A 20,381-nucleotide genomic window follows, 5' to 3' on the forward strand; every position below is an offset into this window, starting at 1 on the left:
TGACCCACCCACCTAGCCATTTAACCCAAGCCCTAGCCACCTGACCCACCAACCTAACATCACTGCCAAGCCACCTCATCCACCCGCCTAGCCCGTAGCCACCTGACTCCCCTGCCTAGCCACCTGACCCCACGCTGGCGCCCAAGCCTCTCCCTCGCCGGTGGCTAGTTAGGATTAATTGTTTTTTTTTTAAAAAAAAAACCAATCCCTTTTCCCCACCCACCTAGCTCCCTCCCCCTGGTCGGCCAGCGCCCAGCTCCCCACCCTAGCCGGCGGCGCCTCACCCTTGCCGAACCTCCTGTTGAATCGACACACCAAAAATACCCAAACTCGTTTAGGGTTTTGAAACCAAACCTAGAAAACGGGTTTGGGTTTTCTTCTGGTTTTGGATGGGGTTTAAGGTTTCCGAATCGCGCGAAAAGGGGAGGGGAGTAATCGGGGAAGGGGGCCGATTTTCGGGGTGGTTAGTGAACGACGGTGGGCGTTAGGTGGGGAAATGGGAGGTGTTGAGGTGGGGGAAAGAGAGAAGGTGGGGCGGGGAGGCTGAAAGTCGTGACCGAGGGTGTGGGGGAGGTCGGGCGTCGCCGGCCAAGGGTGGGGGAGGTCGGGTGTCGCCATCAAGGGCCTAGCCGCCGACAGGGGGAGGGGCTGCTAGTGGTTAGGTGTGGTGGGGGAGGGGTTTGGTTATTTTTTAAAAAAATATTTTTATAATAATTTAATTATTAAAAAAATAAAAAAAAAACTAAATATAATTAAGGATTTTCATTAAAATAACACTTATCAATGATAATCAATAATTTAGGTTTATCAATGATAATAATTTTTTTTAATGTTTACCACTGAGAAAATTAAAAAGTTCGAGTTTACAAAGAATTTCTCAAATAAAAAAAAAAATGAAACAAGGTAAACTAATTATGAATTGTTTTGTACTTTAATGTTAGATTTCATTTTTTTTTCTTCTTCTTATTTTATGGAGCTTCCCCCAGTTAAATTATGTCATATAAACAATTTTCGTTTATATGATGGCATTTTCGAAAATATTGAAGCTTCTGTAAATATTTTATTCATTTCGTGCATTTCAGCTGACATGGCACTTAACTGTGGGAATCACTTAACCGTTAGAGCATGGTTAACGGTGACAATTTCAATCCCGTTTTGTCTTCACTTTGGGAATCAGAAGCTCTGCCTCACCTGTCATTTGGAGAACACAATCAACAAGCTGTCGTCCATCTTCTCTACTTCTGTACTCCATTTTTGTCAGACTTGGAGACAACGAGATACCAAATTGATGTCGTGAGCGTACTTTGAGATTTGAAAGTGGTATAGTTGAATTGGTAAATTTTCATTTATGGAAAATCCTAGTTTTTGCAAATCCTGTAATTGCTTTTCATTTGTGAAATTGCTGACTTCGTTTGTTGCAATTGTTAAAGATATGCTTATAATGGGTTTTTATTGAATCTTCTTTTAATTAATCGAAAAAGGCAATTGCTTGAAGGGGTAAATTGGGTTTTTATTGCTTGAACTTGGTTGTAATTGGAAATCAGTGAAGAAAAAGGTAATTGGGAAGGGTTTAAATTATCGACATGCTATGTAATTGTGTTGGATTGCATTATATTAGTTGTAGGTAACCAGGACTATACCAGTTAATTTGAGTGTCGAGTGAATGATGGTGTCGTTGCGGGGGTAATTCGACATTTTATTTGTTGTTTTGTACTGTTTACCGGGATTGTAGTCGCCGCCACCGCCCCCACCTCCTCACCACTTTATCTTCAGACAACAATGTGACGCACAAGAAATTTTAGTTTCAATTCCTCATCGAGTTCCCTCATTAACAGAAGCTTACTTCAGACAGGCGAAATAATTCTGAAGTACAAAGGGGTGAGCAACGGGGTGATAATTATGTAGAACGGGATGTCACATTTTGAAAACGGACGTTTATGCTAAGACTAACGCCGCTAGTCTGAAGTGAATAGCCTAATTTCCTGTTGACGACTTTACCCTTACTAAACCTGGTGAAATGACGCGCGTAGCCTCATATAAACACAACTCGTTTATATGGCTTATTAACGAAGATTTTCTCTATTTTATGTGATTGATTTCATATAAAACTAACATTATAAAACAAAGGGAGTATAAAATGAAAAAACAACAACAACAAAACCTAATTATTGTCTACTTAGATTTTATTGGAACAAATACAAAATTGACAATTAAAAATTGAACAAGATGTGAATGACATGTGATGCAACAAATCCTTCTTTTGTAGCTCCCCTGTCCTTTGTTTAAGTTGAACTAAGCTATTCACATGAAATCATAGCAATAACACCTTTCGGTTAATCTTCCATCTTCCCTCAATTACAACTCCACACTATCGATTTTTCCGGTCAACTCCTCTCTTTGCCGCCGCCCTAAACCCCCTTTACTCAGATTAATCACCGTATTTAATGCCGATTATTGTTGTTAATTAGATAATGAGAATGAGGCAAAATGTATCTGATAAAAGGGAAACAGTAGATGTTCCAGTTTCTTTTGATGTTGATTCAAAGAACAATCTAGAATCTTCTACTACATCATGGAAGTCCGTTTTCTACCTTTGTCTTGCTTTGCGTATGGTAAATTCATTGTTGGTGCAGACTTACTTTAACCCTGATGAGTATTGGCAGTCTCTTGAAGTTGCGCATCGCCTCGTGTTTGGGTACGCAACTAGTTATTGGCCCGAGTGATGCCTCGAGTTATTATTTCAAATACCCGAGTTTGAAATTATATGCTTTTTTAACATTTTGTGTGGGTTTTAAATTGCAGATATGGACATCTTACATGGGAATGGAAGAGGGGAATTCGCGGTTACTTGCATCCTCTTTTGTTTGCTGTTCTTTATAAAGTTTTGGCTTTTCTTCACCTTGATACTCCTTGGATTATGGTAATTGTTTGGATTCCTTATTTCTTTTGTTGTTTTTGGTGGGTTGAGTTTATGTTAAGATTGCACCGAAGAAACAATCATAATATAATAGATAGAATGTTTTCACTTTGTTTGATAAAAGTGGCAATTAGTTTATTTTCGTATTATGTTTATTGAATTGTTTTGTTCGATGTAAGAGCATTTTGGTGATCATTGCTTATGATTGTTTCAGATGAAAGCACCAAGGTTGCTGCAATCCTTTTTTGCTGCCATATGTGATTTGTACTTGTACAAATTTTCTGACATCATTTTTGGGAATCAAGTTGCAAAATGGACTGTATCCTTCTATTTTGTTTTTGTTTTTTTTTATAAAAAAAAGAAGCTTCTTTTTTTTGCAAATTCATGGTGTTTCTGTTAGATTTATACAGATGCTTTAATTGACCATTGTAAATGTAGTATCATTGGGTGTTACTTTGTGAAAATATGGGGGTTGCAAATGTAGTATCACTAAAAAACGACGGCATCATTGGGTGTTACTTTGTGAGGTGACAAGATGGAAAATTTTCACTTTGTCACTGTAGATTTAAGAGCTGTGATGCATATATTTAAATTATAGCTGAAATCTACCTTTTATAAACCAATATATTTTCCATCTTTTTTTTTTTCTCCAGTGAATAAACATTTTTTTACATGTAAATCTACTGTACTCATTAGCTTAACGGATTTAAACAGATTTAAACGGCTGAAGCAGAGATTTTTGGTTTATGTCAGATGTTGTGGTGTGGTTTTAAACACACGTTATGGAATGGCATTTCACGAAATGACAAGCTGAAATTCCATTACTGAATGGCGGGAACAGCCTTGATTTAAATTTCATGGTTTATCATCTGAGTTGTACTTAACTTGCAATTACAGCTTTTCTCTCACCTTACAAACTGGTTTGTGTTTTTCTGTTGTACAAGAACTCTATCAAACAGTTTAGAGACTGTTCTTACCATAGTCAGTCTTTATTATTGGCCATGCATGAGGGTTAGCTCTGGCAAAATGTCTTCAAGTTCAAGAAGGTGGGCTTTGGTTATTGCTGCATTTGCCTGTGCTGTTCGTCCAACCAGTGCCATAGTATGGCTGTATGTCGCTGTTCTAGAGCTGCTTGTGGCTTCTGATAGACTAAAATTCATCTTTCTTGAGGCTGCTCCTATTGGGTTGGTACAACTGCTGATTTTCCTCCTTTTCTCATTATCTCACTTTTGAGTGTATACCTGGGTTGAAGGTTAGGACTCTGGGGTCTGTTTAGAATGTGAACTGCACGAAGTAAATAAGTCTCTAGTTAAGGTTTTGAAGCATGCAACACACACATTTATATGCACATTGAATATCTAAGTTTTGTTGAATCAAGTTGATTATGTCATGATATTATCTAGCATTATGTAATATGCTGCAGAAGAGGTGTTTGGGGTGGGGGAGTCAAGAGAAAAGGCTGCTGGTCCTTTGTCTTTAAGTGCTATTAAAATGCTAGAGCATCATATATTAATGTTTTCAAAATTCTTTTATGACAATGGCCGTGGTTTTCCACTAAAGTCTTGTATTGAAATAGGCCATGGCTTTCCTTCAAAGGATGGAATTGAAGATTTTACTCAATATGTGAACTGCTGTTGTCACAATTTGGTGTAGAGTTACTGAGTTAGGATGTGATGAGAGGGGTTTTTCTTAGTAGGCTTTGTCATTGCTACAAGGAAGATAGCTGTAAAATCTTGTTTAAGCATAGCATTCCATGCACAGAAATGTTGTAATTGTGATTGCTCCTGCTAGTTAAACCAAATCAAAATTTGTTCTCTCTCTCCCCTGGACAGCTTAGAATGACCTCAACTCTTCTCTAATTTTTTAGTAAAACTTCTGTGCACCTAGAAGAACTATAGTAGCAATAAGCTACAATAAGGTAATAAAATCTGTTCCTTTAGTCAATCTAGCTTCCACGATCCAATTCTGTTCACTGCAGATGTTTATTTGAAGCCCTGAGCATTATTTCCCAGCTGTGAGAAGGATGGAAGAATCTAGAGTGCAAGCTGAGAATCTATCTGTAGCTATTGAGAAAAGAGGTTTACAGAGGCAGGGCTGTAACGGATCAGGTGTGGCCTTTCATAGGCCTCTGAAGTTCAATTACTAGGTAGACTCTGAGATGTTAGTCTTTGGTAGCTGAATTGGTCCATGAAAACTTATCAGCAGCAATGTACGTGCTTATTTTTTTTTGGAAACAGCTACAAAAACAGCTCTTCTCTGACAAATATGCCATTGGTATAGAAGCTGTTTCAAGTACTTGCGACCAGTAAAGCTAGGATATATGTAGCATATTACTACTTGTTCCTGTACCAAGCCACAGAACATGTAGTTGAAAGATTAAAGCTAAAGTAGATTGAGTGTAGTAGCTAGTAAAATACGGCAAAGGTGCTGAACAAAAAGGAAGGTGTGTAGAACTCCTTAATGTCTTCAGACTGCCCTTAGCTTCAAAGGCAATGGCTTCACCTTTCAGCTTCTTCTTCAAGGGTGCTGTGCTTAGCCTCAGGTTTTGTGTATTTATCCTCAACAATGTCTTCTATCACAACAGTCTTTAGACTCCATTGCAGAACTTTGTTTTCTGGAAGGGCAGTTGTATTTTTTGAGCATGTTTGATTTACATTTTTTGATTAAGATGTGCAAACCGTTTCTTGGATGTGGTGTATTTCTGAAGTTGGCATATTAAAAAGCTTCCCACATAACAAACACATAGCTTTTACAAACTTTTGTAGCCACTCCTCATGCTATGTTCACATTGCCCTTTTTCTTCCCTCTGGCATACCCAGCAATGGGGGTTGTTAATTCTCTGCAGCACCTTTATCTTGATCACCATGTTATAGTTAACTTGTAATTAGACAACCTTTTTGAAATTCCTTGGATAGCTTAACTTTTGTTTGCTCTTCATTTGAGTCATAAAATTAATGTATCTAAATTACTCGCAGTGTTTCTATTGTGTGTGTGGGTGGGTGGGTGGGGGTGGGGGGGGGGGGGGGTGGGGGTGTGGTTGTGGATGTGGGGGGGTGTGTGGGTGTGGGTGTGTGGGTGTGGGTGTGTGCGTGTGCGTGCGCGTGTGTGCGTACGTGTGTGTGTGGATTCTGTATTCTTATTATTCTTCACTTACCTTCTCAGGGCAGCAGTGCTTGCAATAACAACTCTGTTGGATCATATGGTTTACGGGTCTTGGGTCATAGTGCCTATAAATTTTCTGAAATTCAACTTTCTTTCCTCTGGCGGAGACTATTATGGAACGCATCCTTGGCATTGGTACTTCACTCAAGGTTTTCCTGTGATGATCTTCACCTTCTTGCCATTCTCTTTGGCAGGCATCATAGACTCTAAACAGTGGAAGCTCTCTGGTTTAATTGCCTGGGTTATAGGAATTTACAGTTTGCTGGGTCATAAAGAATTCAGGTACATTTTAATTCATGTTTGCATATATGATGATTTTCTCACCTTAGCTTTATGATTTTTATAGAGGCTAATACTTTTGCAAACAGGTTTATCTTGCCTATTCTTCCAATAGCATTGATGTTTTCTGGGTATTCATTAGCAGCTCTTGAAGCACCTGACTTACCAGTGGGTAAAAATAAAAAGGCGTCAACCACACATACTAAATGGCCTGTAAAGTTGCGATTAGCTATTTTCTTTTTGCTTGTCACCAACATCCCGATGGGCTTCTATATGAGTTTGGTTCACCAGGTATATTCATCAAGTGAGAGTATCGTTAGATTTTTGGGAGTAAATATTGGTCCTTTGGTCTTTTTTGTCATCTGTTGTGTTACCTTATCTCCTTCTTGTTGTGTTAGCTTTTGTTGAATACATTACCTAAGACTCTAGACCCTAATTCTCACAAGATACCTTCACTGCTTCTGTGCTTCATGTCCCACTAAGTAAGTACTTGAAGACCAGGAGGGGCATAGATTTCCCCAAATTTGGTGTTTGGGGTGAGAGATTGATAGTTATGACGATTCATGTTAGCTGACCCCAAATCATTTTGGGAATAAGGCTTTGTTGTTGTGGTGGTGAGAGATTGATAGTTGTAGTTTTACATTCTACTAGGTCGGGACTTTGTTTTAGACTAGTCATTTTGTAGTCCCTGAAGTTTCTGTTGGGTGGGATTGTACTGACTTTAATCGTTGAACAGAGAGGACCTGAAGACGTAATGCAATATATCGCAAGAGAATCACTCAATGGTGAAGTCAGAAGTGTACTCTTCTTGACACCATGTCATGCCACACCTTATTACTCAGCTGTTCACCAAAATCTGCCCATGCGCTTCTTGGACTGTACACCAAGGTTTAAGCTTGCTATTTATTTCTGATAATGTACCTCGTTTGCTGCATATTCTGTTTTTGAATGGTAACATCTTCTGGTTTTATCATATTAGTGAACAAAGAGAAACCCTGGATGAATCTGACCGTTTCATGCTGGATCCACGTGGTTTTGCAACAGAACTTGCAAAGAACTGGTCTTTACCTAGCCACATTGTTTTATTTGATTCTGAAGAGAGGAAGTTGAAAGAATTTCTAATCTCACAATCTTTTAGAGAGGTAAATCTCCAATTCTTAGCACTAGTTATTCATTCTGTGCTGAAGCTGAACTTAAGCTTTATTGGTCTGGCAGGTGAAGAGATTCTTCCATGCTCACTTTAAGGTAGATCGTGATCTTCAATCGTCAATGGTCGTGTATATGTACACAGGGTGGTGATAGAACTGACATGCACACAATCTTAATGCTATGCCAGTCCCTTCTTCTGATCACTATTTTTGGTATTTTCATACTCTGGCTGGCTAATAAAAGTGTTCTCGTTTTTGACTTAACTGTATTAGCATTGATTTAGCTGTTGAAATTTTACATTTCTTCATTAATTTATACTGCATAGAATCACTACTGTTTGTTGTTCTTTAATTTAATTATTTTGAGTGTCACAAGTTTTCCTTGATTTTACTATCGTTCCTGGTATTCTGTGCTTACACATTTGGCCGCTAGGCTTTTGACCGATATGAGTGTCAATGCTTTCTTCTTTGATCCGCTTTATGTCATTGCTCATGAGTCATGAGTGTCAGTCTTATATGGCAACAACCAACACTGGGTTTCTTACTAAAATTGGGCAGTAACAGTAAGATGCATGTAGGTTTATTTTTGCATGGAAGCTGTAATGTTCAAAATGCAGTTATGTATCTATAACCTGATATGTTTTCACTGTCTGATGCTGGTGTAAAGGATCTCTGATCTTTGAGATAAAATGAGTCACCTAATGTCAATGTAAATGATCCTCTTGAGTTTGACATGAAGATAACTCAAAATGAATAGAAAATAGAGAGCAAGCAATATTTTATGGGTGAATGGACAATTTGACACGAGAGAGAGAGGAGCTGGAGGAGAATAGCAATAGGAGTTCCTACTGTCAGTATATTGCTTTTCGTTCTAAAACCATTTGTTCTAATCTTGACGTTTATTATTGGAGAACTATATTTTGTACGTAGATTTTCTTCTGATGTTTGTATGTTGGTACTGCAAAAGGTTGAGTTTTTTTTTTTTTTACCTTAAACTTTATCTGTGAACAATTTTGTGGTGTGAAGGAATTGTGATTGCAACACTAGGAAGTCGCTTTGAGTCAGTAAAAACATTACAAACTCCTTTGTTGGCAACAATAGCGACATAGATCAGCAATTTCATGTGCTTGTCGTTGTAATAGGGTGAAAGGTTTTCCACTGTGTGAATAATACACCTGTGACATTGAGAGTTCGGTGACCTTGAGAGTCCGGTTTTGATACCTTCAAGCTCTGATCACAGGTAAATATCGCCAGAACGTATCGAGCAGTAAAAAGTCAGTATGAACAAAAAAGAGCAGGTTCTAGATTCAGCTTGAAGCTGTGAAGTGCTGAGTGACCAAAGCAAACCTCATCCACGAGCCTATGATAGTCCTAGCCCTGAGACTTATTTTATTCATGTTATGCCTGATGTCGCTTGTTTGTCCCGCGATTTATCAGGATAATAATGAAGGCTTCCTGAGCTGATCCATTGCCATACTGATGGAAAAGTACGGTAATCCTAAACAATCACTCCGTACTTCGGATTCATACAAAGTAAAAAGCTAGCTACTTGTATAAGATTAAGATGACCAAAAATAGGCCAAAAAGCACAAAGAAAGCAAACTTAATTTGCTTGATTATTGTTGAACTACTTAAAATAGTTGGTAAATGAAAGGCACAAAATTTCGTCAAAAACCAATAATAAGCTTTGCCAAAACCTCGGAGATTAAAGTCTCATTCACAGGGGTAATTTTGTCGTGATTATAGATATTTTTATTTTATTTTTTTTAGAAAACCTCAAATGATTATAGATAAGATAAAATAAAATTACAAATTTAACAAAGTTTCTAAAAAGATGGAAATGTATCCTGTTACAGAGTGGCAAAACCTTCTTTTCAACTACTAGGCAGTCGTATATAAACGCTATTTTTAGTAATTGTTGTTCATCATTTTTTTCCCTCACTTAGTTTCAATGAACTGTATAAAAAATTGATTTTATTTTTAATTTTTGACAGGAGTATAAAAAATTAATTAAGAAGAAAAAAAAAAGATTTTATTGAAGAAGAAAAAAAGATTATATAGCAACATAATCTTCAGGTTTAGTTTCTATCTTCTTTACTTAATGAGTACTCTATATTGAAGTTTTTTTATTCAGAGATTATATTAATGATTGATTATTGAATTTGTCATGTTTACATTTTATATTGTTATTAATGTAGCTCTTTGGTAATTTTTGAAAAAAAAAAGTTTATCGTGTTCAAATGTTCAATTCCATAGTTTGTTTAGTTTATTACTTAAACTAAAAATCCTATGAAATATTTCTTAATTCAAATTTATCTTAGGTCCTCCCAAAATAGTAGGATGTGTAAATATTTTACTACGTATGTCATCATATGTGGTCCGAAAGGATGATTTAGGTTCCGGAGTCTCATTAATCCTGACATTCTAAACGGAAAAAAAAAGTGAAAGAACTCATTGGATTGTAATGTTAATATTGATCAGATATGACGAATATGACTCATATCAGGGTTGTTGGAGGGTATTATTGACATTTCAGTAGGCCGATACTGAAGTCAAAAATTCAGCGGTTGCAGCCTGTAGCCGTGAAGGTATGTAATTATGTATTACTTGTATAACTGATCATGCCGCGTTATGAGTTTATAACTGATCATGCATAGGGCTGCAGTTGATGACTCGATGATCTACTTAAATACTTTATAAATAAAGCTAATTAAAAAACTTTACAAGAAAGTAATATTTCTTCCCCTTTATTAGTTGCAACTAATGTTTGTTCATTATATACTCGTATGTAGCTAATACTTCCTCCGATTCTATTTGTTAGTTAAATTTGTATTTGTTAGTTAAATTTGCAATTTTTTGTGAGAAAAAACAGTTAACACATAAAAAAAATAATAAAAAAAAAAACAAAAAAGGCTTCATTTGTTGGTCAAAGGCTCAAAGCCGCATATATATATGCTTTCATAATTTTTGTGGAGAATAAAATAAAATCTACTACTTATTTTTAGGGCGTGTTCGGCGCTAGTTTTTGAGTAGCTTTTAGTGGTTTGACCAAGTCAAGTCACTAATTGACAAAAAATGTGAGTGTTTGGCAAAGTAGTGCTTAGGGTAGCTTTTAGAGGTGGAGGTAGCTTTATGAAAAGTTAGAAAGATTAGCTTTTGAAATTGGAGATAGCTGTTGAAAATTTAATCTATAGTTTTAAAAGTAAAATGTTGATGTTTATATGTAACAGCTAGTCAACTGCTAGTTTACCGAACACTCATATCTAAATTATTTATCTTCAAAGCTAACAACTTGTTGACAGCTAACAGCTTGTTGACAGCTAACAGCTACATACATAGCTCACAACTACCTCCACAGCTACAGCTACCTTCACAGTTAAATTGTGCCGAACATGCCCTTAGTATTACTAGTCAAATTATAGAGCAACATTTTTTAAAACTTATTTAAATACTTCTTTCGTTTTTTTAGTTGACACCGTTTGACTTTTACACTATTCACACAACATGCTTTGACTCGCTTTTGTGGTTGATAGATACAATAAAATATATTTATGTGGGATCTTATTTGAATCGTTTCAATGTATATTTTAATTAATATCCACTTTTTATAATTTTACAATGTTGATAATTAGAGATTTTAATCGTTAAAAACATGCGTTGGCAAGTGTGATAATAGAAATGTGTCAATTAAAAAAACAGGATGATTTATAAAAATATAGCTTTTAAAAAACTTATTTACGGTTTTGCGTTGGAATGAAACTTATTTACGAAAATACATTCCACGTAAGCTCGGTAATGCATTTGACGTAATTTTTACTTTAGAGACAAACCACTTCTTTGGTACTCCAAGTAAAGATACAGAGTAGCGGTTTTAGTACATAAACCGCTACTTGAGGTAGCGGTTTTACTCTGAAAAATTTAAAAAAAAAAAAAGCAAAACAAAAATAAACTTACCCGAACCTACGTGGACAATAGTTCCGTAATTAAATTTCATTCGGACGCAAAAGTGTAAATAATTTTTAAAGTAACCATATTTTTGTAAATCATCCAAAAAAACAAAGGAAGTAGGAAATTATTTCCATTTTATTTTATTAGTAACTTTATAAAAATATAAATTGAAAAATATGCTAGGTGTTATTATTTTACTACAGTTTATGTTTATGACAGGTTAAACTCAAAACTGTAATCAAGGACTTATTTACGAGTAACCATAAAGAAATGGCGTATTTGAGTAAGTCTTTGCTGGATTATTAATTCTAATTATTTAATTATTTTTGGGGTCCTTACATCGAAATTTTGTTGAGCCACCAGATTTGAGTAAAGAGAAAAGGGCTAGAAAAAACTATTGCATGATTGTGGAAATAATTAGAAAGAATAAATAGGAAATACCGTAAATGATAAATTTTTCTCATATTACCTCTTTTAAAAAATTCAAAATAATTTATTCTTTCTGAAAAAGGATTGATTAATAGAGGCGGGGCCTGTCAAAACGAGGGGCCTGAATCGTCGCTCAAGGTGCTCTCCTCTTCTTTAGCCAGCTCTGCCTCGGTGGCCAGTGGTTTACAAACAAGTCAAATAATAATATGACGTGGACAAATTAGGTGGTCCACAATTTGACATGGCAAATTATAAGTAACATAAATAATTTATCGTTTTAAGTGGCCGATGTGCCCAACACAACTTGACATACATGTGGCCTATCTTGTGTCATTTTTCATGTTTTGTTTCATACTCCCTCCCTTTCATATAACTTTTCATTGACCGACTTGATCGAAATTAGTCACAGAATTGCCATACATCAATGCAATAACTAACAAATTCTTCTTGTGTATTTCAAAACAATATGATTATTTATATTAGGTAAATTTGTTGGCCAATTTTAGAAAAAAATCATGGTGTGATGTTGACTTTAAGATATGAATCACCCAACTGCATTAATCATGGTGTGGTGTCACAGCCTCACAAGAAATGTTAATTTTATGTCTAGTAGTGGTGACAAAAGAAAAGATAAAAGAAGAAAGTTACATGATATTAGCTTATTTTGGACTTTTATGTACACTTAAACTACATAAATCATACTATAAGCATAACCAAGGGTCAAAGGTATATGAATTGTTCGTTGTTGTTAAATGAACCAATTCAACCAAAAAATTAATTTGGCGGTTGAGGCCCATAAATATGTTTTATACTTTATCAGTTGTATGACTTGTATCTCGGATTATTGTGCATGGAAAGTTTGGTTGACAATTTTTTTTGTTTTTAGTATTAGCAGGGCATTGATTACAGAGGGATTAAGATGTTCTGTTCCTTGTTCTGATCATAATTCTAATTCGAAATGGCTCAAAATGATACTACTTGTTCAAAGCCGATGCAGGCTACCTCTACTGGAATCTTCCAAGGAGAGAACCCTCTTGATTACACCCTCCCCCTTGTCACCGTACAAATAATCCTGGTCATTGTTCTCACTCGTACCTTGGCTTTATTGCTTAAACCTATGAAGCAACCTCGTGTGATTGCCGAGATTATTGTAAGTAATCTTTCTGATATCCTTATGCTTGCATAATATATACTGACTGAAAGGAACTATGTAAGTGTAATCTTCAACTAGATGTGTGACATAAATGCTGTCTTTCTCTTGTATTAACAGGGAGGGGTGCTACTAGGCCCATCTGCCTTTGGTCGAAGCGAGACATTCTTGCAAACTATTTTTCCTCCCAAGAGTTTGCCAGTATTGGATACACTAGCCAATCTTGGCCTAATTTTCTTTCTGTTTCTGGTAGGCCTAGAATTGGATCCAACAAGCATTACGTCCTTGCACTAGCTATTGCTCTCTCGGGCACTAATAAATCTCCTCTTATATCCTTATGGGTTTTCTTGTGTGGTGCAGCTTTTCTTGGCTTGTGTATTCTTATAATCCCACATGTCTTTAAATGGATAACCCGACGTTGCCCTGATGGAGAGCCCGTGGATGAAATCTTCATTTGTGGTACATTAGCTGCAGTTTTGGCAGCTGGGTTTGTGACTGATTCTATTGGAATTCATGCACTTTTTGGGGCATTTGTTCTTGGAATTCTAGCTCCAAAGGATGGGCCATTTGCTAGCGCCTTGGTAGAAAAGGTTGAGGATATTGTGTCTGGCCTCCTCCTTCCTTTGTACTTTGCTTCGAGTGGCCTTAAGACAAATGTAGCCACCATTCAAGGGGCTCAGTCTTGGGGACTTCTACTTCTTGTTATACTAACTGCCTGTTTTGGTAAGGTTGTTGGGACTATTGTTGTTTCGCGCCTCTGTAAAGTGCCTCTTAGTGAGGCTATTGCTCTCGGGGTTTTAATGAACAGCAAAGGTTTAGTGGAGCTTATTGTCCTGAATATTGGTAAAGACCGAAAGGTACCAATAATATCTTTTGTTTGGCTTTAGTTTTATACACTTGTTATATTCTAGTGTTTGTAGTAAATTCTTGTTAACTTTTTGTTTATTCATTTTATAGGTGTTAAACGATCAAACTTTTGCTATTATGGTTCTAATGGCCCTAGTTACCACATTCATGACAACACCAATCATGATGGCAGTGTATAAACCTACTAAGCGAGGACGCTCATATAAACTAAGAACTGTTCAAAGAAAAGACCCTAGCAGTCAACTCAGAATCATGGCATGCTTCCATAGTGGAAGGACAATTCCAACATTAATCAACTTAATTGAAGCCACCCGAGGAACAGAGAATAAACAAGGGCTTGCAGTCTATGCAATGCACCTCATGGAGCTCTCGGAGAGGCCTTCTGCTATTCGGATGGTTCACAAAGCTCGAAACAACGGCTTTCCCTTCTGGAATAAGGGGATGCAGTCAGACCCAAACCAAGTTACAGTGGCCTTTGAGGCGTATGGGCAGCTTAGTCGGGTCCAAATCAGGTCAATGACAGCAATCTCCCACTTCTCTGACATGCATGAAGACATTTGTGTTAGTGCTGAGAGCAAGACGGCTGCCCACATTATCCTTCCCTTCCACAAGCACCAGAAGGTTGATGGCTCATTAGAAACTATAACGCATGAATATAGAGTAATCAACAAAAAGGTCCTCGAAAATGCTCCTTGCTCGGTTGGTATATTAGTAGACCGGGGGCTTGGTGGTTCTTCGCACGTATCAGCAAGCAATGTCGATTCTACCATCACTGTTTTTTTCTTTGGTGGACCTGATGATCGTGAGGCATTGGCCCTTGGTCAACGGATGTCTGAGCACCCCGGGATCACCCTGATCGTAGTCCACTTCAGGGCAGACCCCAACATGGAAGTAGGTGAAAAGGTGGCTACTGATGTGAGTGATAGTACTAGCAGCAGTGAACATTCCAAGGCACCTGACGAAGAAGCCATAAATGCTACTAAACAAAAATTATCCAAGAATGGGTCAGTTAAGTACGAAGAAAGAGAAGTGAAAACAAATTCTGAAACTGTCAAAATAATTAAGGAATTTAGCCGTTGTCATATGGTCTTGGTCGGACGATCACCTGAAGGTATTGTGGTCGCTACTTTCAGTATCAATGTAAAAACTAGATATCCTGAAATAGGCCCAATTGGGGGATTGTTGATCTCTCAAAATACCTCAACAAATGCTTCTGTTTTAGTGATGCATCAGTACAATGCTGGTTCAAGACCAGTATCCATAGACATGGAAGAGCCAAGTGATGGGACTGAAACTGAATAACTGATTGATTCGATTAATGTCCTTCATTCAGAACTGATTCTTTTACTCATTGCTTGGTGCCTACGATGTACATAATCCATAATATCAATCAGAGACTTCGGAAATAACAATTTCTGAAGTATTTCTTTGTTTATAGTCTTTTTTCAAAGTTGTAAAAGAATCTGGTATAAGTCATTGAGCTGAAATGAAGCTTGAGCTTTTCACAATCTCAAGCTGTAGAAGTATATATATGTGGCAACAAAATTATATCATCTTTGGAGAGGTTTTCATCTACTGTGATTTTCATTCTTTTTTCCACTAAATGATAGGTTTTGCACTTTGACATCTTATATTCTTGCACCAGTAATTGAGTTGTGATGTCAAATATAATACTTGTACCTATGTTCAATGCATCATTCGTGTTGAAACTGTGAATAACTCGCTTGTGAGGAAGGGGAAGGAGGCCAGAATCGAGACGAGGAAGGGGAGAGGTATCGGAATCGGAATCGGGATGGGGAAGGGGAGAGGTGCCACTATCGAGACGCTGCCCGGGTTTTAAAGATGGAGTTTTTGAGGGTAGGGGTGATTTTATGGCTCACCGGTGGTTTAAACGCTGCCCGGGTTTCGTGGGAGAGGGAGGCAGGTTGGTGATTTAGGGGAGGGGAGTCAAGCGCGGCATAGGCGATGGCGCCAGCACTGGGGTTGGGGGCCTAGGTGGTCGGAGCCATGGGGCAGCGGAGTCAGGGGCGGCGGGTAGGGTGGCTAGGGCTGGTGGGTAGTTTTTAAAATTTTTTCTTTAAAAAAAATAACTTTTTTAAAAAAATTTATTTCATTATTATTTTTTTGACAAATTAAAAGTCGACACTTGGTCAAGTAACTTGTTATAACAAGTTACATGACCGGTTGGGACCATTTTGAGCGGATTGGATATTAAGGTGGATTATTTAAAAATAACTTAAAGGAGAGATTATTTTAATCCAAAGGTGGGATTATTCCGGACAACTTTTCTTTTATAATATATTCTTTTTATGTACTCCCTCCGTCCCCTATTGATGGTCACTTTTGCTAAAAAATCACGGGAATTAAGGAGAAATAAAGAAAGTACATTGAAAAAGTAAATTTACATTGGGTATGCAAAAAAGTAGAGAGAGAAAGTAATTAAAGTACATGAGAAAGTAAAATTTACATGGAAAAGTTAAATTTGCACAAATATTTTTGCAAATGTCAGAGAATTTTGGTAAAAAAAAAAAATATTAATGGTACTTGAAAAAGCAAATGTGACTAACATTTTGAGTCACCAAAAATGGCAAAAGTGACCATCAATAGGGGACGGAGGGAGTATTAGATTGAAAAGATACAATCAATTGTTATATTCTTTGTTATAAAAGTATTAGTCTTATTTGTTTAAGAAGAATATTTCATCATAGTATACTATATATGAACGAAAACAATCAAATATTTCTTATGCATACAAATTAAATCTATATGCTCTATCAAGAACAAAATTAATTCTCCAAAAAAAAAAAAAAAAAAAAAATCCTATAATTTTGAATTGTAACTTAGTGTTGATCTCCAATGCTCATCATAGGTCCTATTTTTCTATATACTAGGGTGGCTAATGCGCACTCCATTGCTAGCCATGTCCAGAAAGTTTTTTTTGATTTAGTCTTATACCATAACTTTAGTTGTTGGTAGGATTAATGAGGAAAATTATATAAACAAATATTTTTAGGAGTATAAATGTAAGCACACTATCTATAAAAAGTTCAAAAAAAATGGGCAATTAATAATAATGTGGACAAATAAGTAACTAAACATTTCAGAGGATCTACTCGTCCAAACACTATTCATAAGAGTTAATTCAAAATTTTTAAAATGTACAGATTTATCTTAAAAAAATAGACAAACTATACGTTAATTAAATTCCAATGGTTTTCGATTTTTTGATAAATGACTATTATTATCAATTCAGTAAATTTGATTGACGAAAATTGACATGTTATTTACACTATATTAAGGTTAATTGGTGAAATTATTTTATATTTTGGTTGCAAATTGGTAAAATTATTTAGGAAAAATTAACAATAATAAGCTGAACTTTGGGTGTTTTTCCAATATTAAGTCAACTTTAATAAATTCAAAAATAAGCCAAATTTTATGACCACTCTTCCAATATTAAGTCATGACTTGTTATATGGGTTAATAACAAGTTAATGTTCCATGTGTCAAAATGTTGTTGGTGAAATATGTTTTAATTAATTTTTTTTAAAAGTGTAATCAAATTAATTAAATCCTTTTTTGAGGAAAAATTAATTAAATCTATAACTATATACTAAAGGCGAAACCAAAGATGACACGTGTCATCTTTTGGTTAAAAATTTTCCCGCCAAAAGTGTTTTTTTTTTTGCTTTTTTGTTTTTTGTCAAAAAATCTTCTTAGAGAATATTTAATATACGTAATACAAAGTATAATATTTTCATTCCTTTCTTACAAAAATAAAATACTTTTTCCTTCCAAAATAATCATTATGTTTCTTCCTTATATATTATACTCAAATATTAATTATTTCATTATTTGATATGTTAAGTATCTTTAATTATTTTATATATTTATAATTTTGGTTTCCTATCTTTATCTAATAATTACATACTACATAGATTAAGGGCCTGTTCACATTTACTGAACTAAGCTGAACTAATTGGAGCTGAACTGAACTGATTGGATCTGAACTGAATAGAGCTGAAATGAATATTTTATGAGAGAAGGAAATTAGGAGCTGAACTGAACTAAAATTAAGCTAAAGTGAACATGCCAAAATTATTACTACTGTAAATCCTATTTTAAACATATTATCATAACTTTTTAAGTATTTAAAATAGGAATTATATGGGTTAAAAGTTATATTTTTTATATAATATTTTTGTATCAATTCACCACGGGTTTTATGTTACACCACATGCCCAAATTATTACTACTGTAAATCCTATTGTGATATTATCTATGCGATAATATGACCTTTTTTAAATTATATTTTCAAATTTTAAAAGTGGTCAATTTTATATGGAGAGGAGGAGAAAAAAAAAAAAAAACTGTATATAAAGATAATGTAGATGAAAGGCTAGCTATATACATATTTATAAAATTATTATTTGTTTGTCAAAAAGAAAAATAGTACGGAGCATCACTTTATTGTGAATTTTAAAACACTCATAGTCAAAGGAGTATTTTTACAAAACTCATTTTGTTAATAAGCTCTTTATACTTCGTTTGATTTTTCATGTTTTATTTTATTAAATATTAGAAATAATAAGAAAATAAATATATCGTAGTTAAATTTTTCATGTGATTTATATTTCTTTTTGACAATTTTATTTTTGTTATTAAATACGAATTATTATGTTACAAGCACTAACGATAAATATAATTATGGTGTTACACCAATAATAATTTGAAAATTATTGTGCATGGCACGGGAAATAACCTAGTTATAATTAAAAGCTAACTAACACAATTAACTAATTTAAAAAAAATGAAAATTGAAAAAAAAAACACCCAGCCAACCTCCTAACTGTCAGACCACCCCCTACCCCAACCAGCCACCACCAAGCTCCAACCCCTATCCCTGCCAGCAAAACACCATCCAGCCCCCACCCCTGCCCACGAAACCCTCTCAGCCTCCCAACCCTAGTCGACGACTCCACCCAGCCCATTCCTGAGCCCAAATATACTATCTCGACTTGCGAACCCCCACCCAACGAACCCATGTTCACGAACCCCCACCCACTCCCAACCCATGCCCTCATCAGCGAAACCCCCACCCAGCCCCACCTTAGTCGATTGGACCTGTAAAACCTTCACCCTAGCCAGCGCCCACCGCAAACCTAGGAACACCTAACCCGACACCTCAATTTTTGAAAATTTTTATTTATTAGCTTTTGTATTTAAATTTAATATTAAGGTTATTAATTTTTTTATTAATTAATAAGTTAATTTTTATTTAATTGAGAGTTAATTATGTTATAAGTTAATTGATGACCTGTTTGACCGGTCATAGGTTAAAATACCCATTTATGAAAAATAGTCATCAAAGTTAGACTTATTTTTGAATTAATCAAAGTTGAACTTAATATTGGAAGTCTACCTAAAGTTCGACTTATTATTGTTAATTTTTCCAATTATTTATTGTGTGTGTTACGTTTCAGTTAAGGCTTTGTGTTTATTTCTGATGGTCCATATTGAAATGCAAATAAACAAATGGTTTAAGCTTGCATTGGCTTTGCTCAAAATCAACTAGGTAGTAATTTTTGTTGGACGTTGATTATAAAAAATTGGATGAAATTGATTTGGAGAAGAAAAGCATAGGATTTTTGATATACTACAATAACAGTATTAATAATTTACAGAATTTTTTCAATTATTTGTTTAATAATCTTGCAAAATATATTCATGTAAGCATTGACATTAACACTATGTTTGGATAACAATAGTGAAGGAAAAGGAGGGAAAGGGAAAAGGAGGTGGGGGGGGGGGGGGGAGGTGAGCTTTCATTTTACTTCCAAAACTCTCCAATTGACAATGCAAAGATTTGATTTATTAGAAGGGGAAGAAAAATAGATTATCCCAATTCCCTCACCTTCCTTTCTTACATTAGGTATCCAAACAAAAAACAATGCATTCTTTCTAATCTTTTCTATTTTCTTCCTTTCTCTCCACATTTCACTCTATGCAAACATAGTGTAATTGTAAAGGTCCTAAACTATTGCTTAGTAAGCTACAACAAGGTCCCTCGATCATAGTGACTAAGCATCAAGATCTCCCAACTATGCTGAGTTATCTTTAGTCCCTAAACTTCTTGGCCCAAAAACACAACTAATGGTGATTGAGTGTCTAAAAGTACACAAATATTAAAGTTTAGGGACAGTATTAAGTCTTACTTAGGGCCCGCCTGGATTGAGGGTAAAAGACCGTAAAATATTATGGGTTAATTATTATGGGCCTTTTGGCATACCTGGATTGAGGGTAGTAATGTTAGCCCGTAATTCATTCCTCCCAAAACAGGGGTAAAGGATTACTCCCCCCCCCCCCCAGCTTAACTTTTTACGGGTGAAAAAAAAAGACCAGAAATTTTCATTTCTCTTTCACCTCTCAACCTTCAAGCATGAAGTAACCCTAGTTATGGCGGCCGACTGAAGCTTTCTCT

At 35.7% G+C, this 20,381-nt stretch overlaps 2 protein-coding genes across 3 annotated transcripts; both read left to right on the forward strand.

Moving 5' to 3' along the window:
• Positions 1–2,232: 2,232 nt before the first annotated feature.
• On the forward strand, positions 2,233–8,973 carry LOC145585180 (mannosyltransferase APTG1-like). 2 transcript variants are annotated; one of them, XR_014100583.1, is made up of 10 exons: positions 2,233–2,695; positions 2,803–2,920; positions 3,132–3,236; positions 3,815–4,101; positions 6,080–6,361; positions 6,448–6,649; positions 7,095–7,246; positions 7,338–7,500; positions 7,574–7,719; positions 8,747–8,973. XR_014100583.1 is itself a non-coding variant. In XM_081641910.1 (9 exons), the coding sequence occupies exons 1-9, from the start codon at positions 2,472–2,474 to the stop codon at positions 7,655–7,657; spliced, it is 1,617 nt and encodes a 538-aa protein (XP_081498036.1). In that variant the 5' UTR covers positions 2,234–2,471; the 3' UTR covers positions 7,658–7,770. The 2 variants fall into 2 exon arrangements, 1 of the variants encoding a protein (XP_081498036.1); XM_081641910.1 differs by lacking the exon at positions 8,747–8,973 and having other exon boundaries at positions 2,234–2,695; positions 7,574–7,770.
• A 3,868-nt stretch (positions 8,974–12,841) lies between these two features.
• Positions 12,842–15,290, forward strand: LOC145584159 (cation/H(+) antiporter 18-like). Its single transcript, XM_081641073.1, has 4 exons — positions 12,842–13,037; positions 13,154–13,282; positions 13,394–13,890; positions 13,991–15,290. Exons 1-4 carry the CDS (start codon positions 12,842–12,844, stop codon positions 15,200–15,202), a joined length of 2,034 nt encoding a protein of 677 aa, XP_081497199.1. The 3' UTR covers positions 15,203–15,290.
• The last annotated feature ends 5,091 nt before the right edge of the window (positions 15,291–20,381 follow it).

This window comes from Chenopodium album, chromosome 16 (genome assembly GCF_948465745.1).
Source record: "Chenopodium album chromosome 16, dcCheAlbu1.1, whole genome shotgun sequence".
NCBI classification, from domain to species: Eukaryota; Viridiplantae; Streptophyta; class Magnoliopsida; order Caryophyllales; family Amaranthaceae; genus Chenopodium; species Chenopodium album.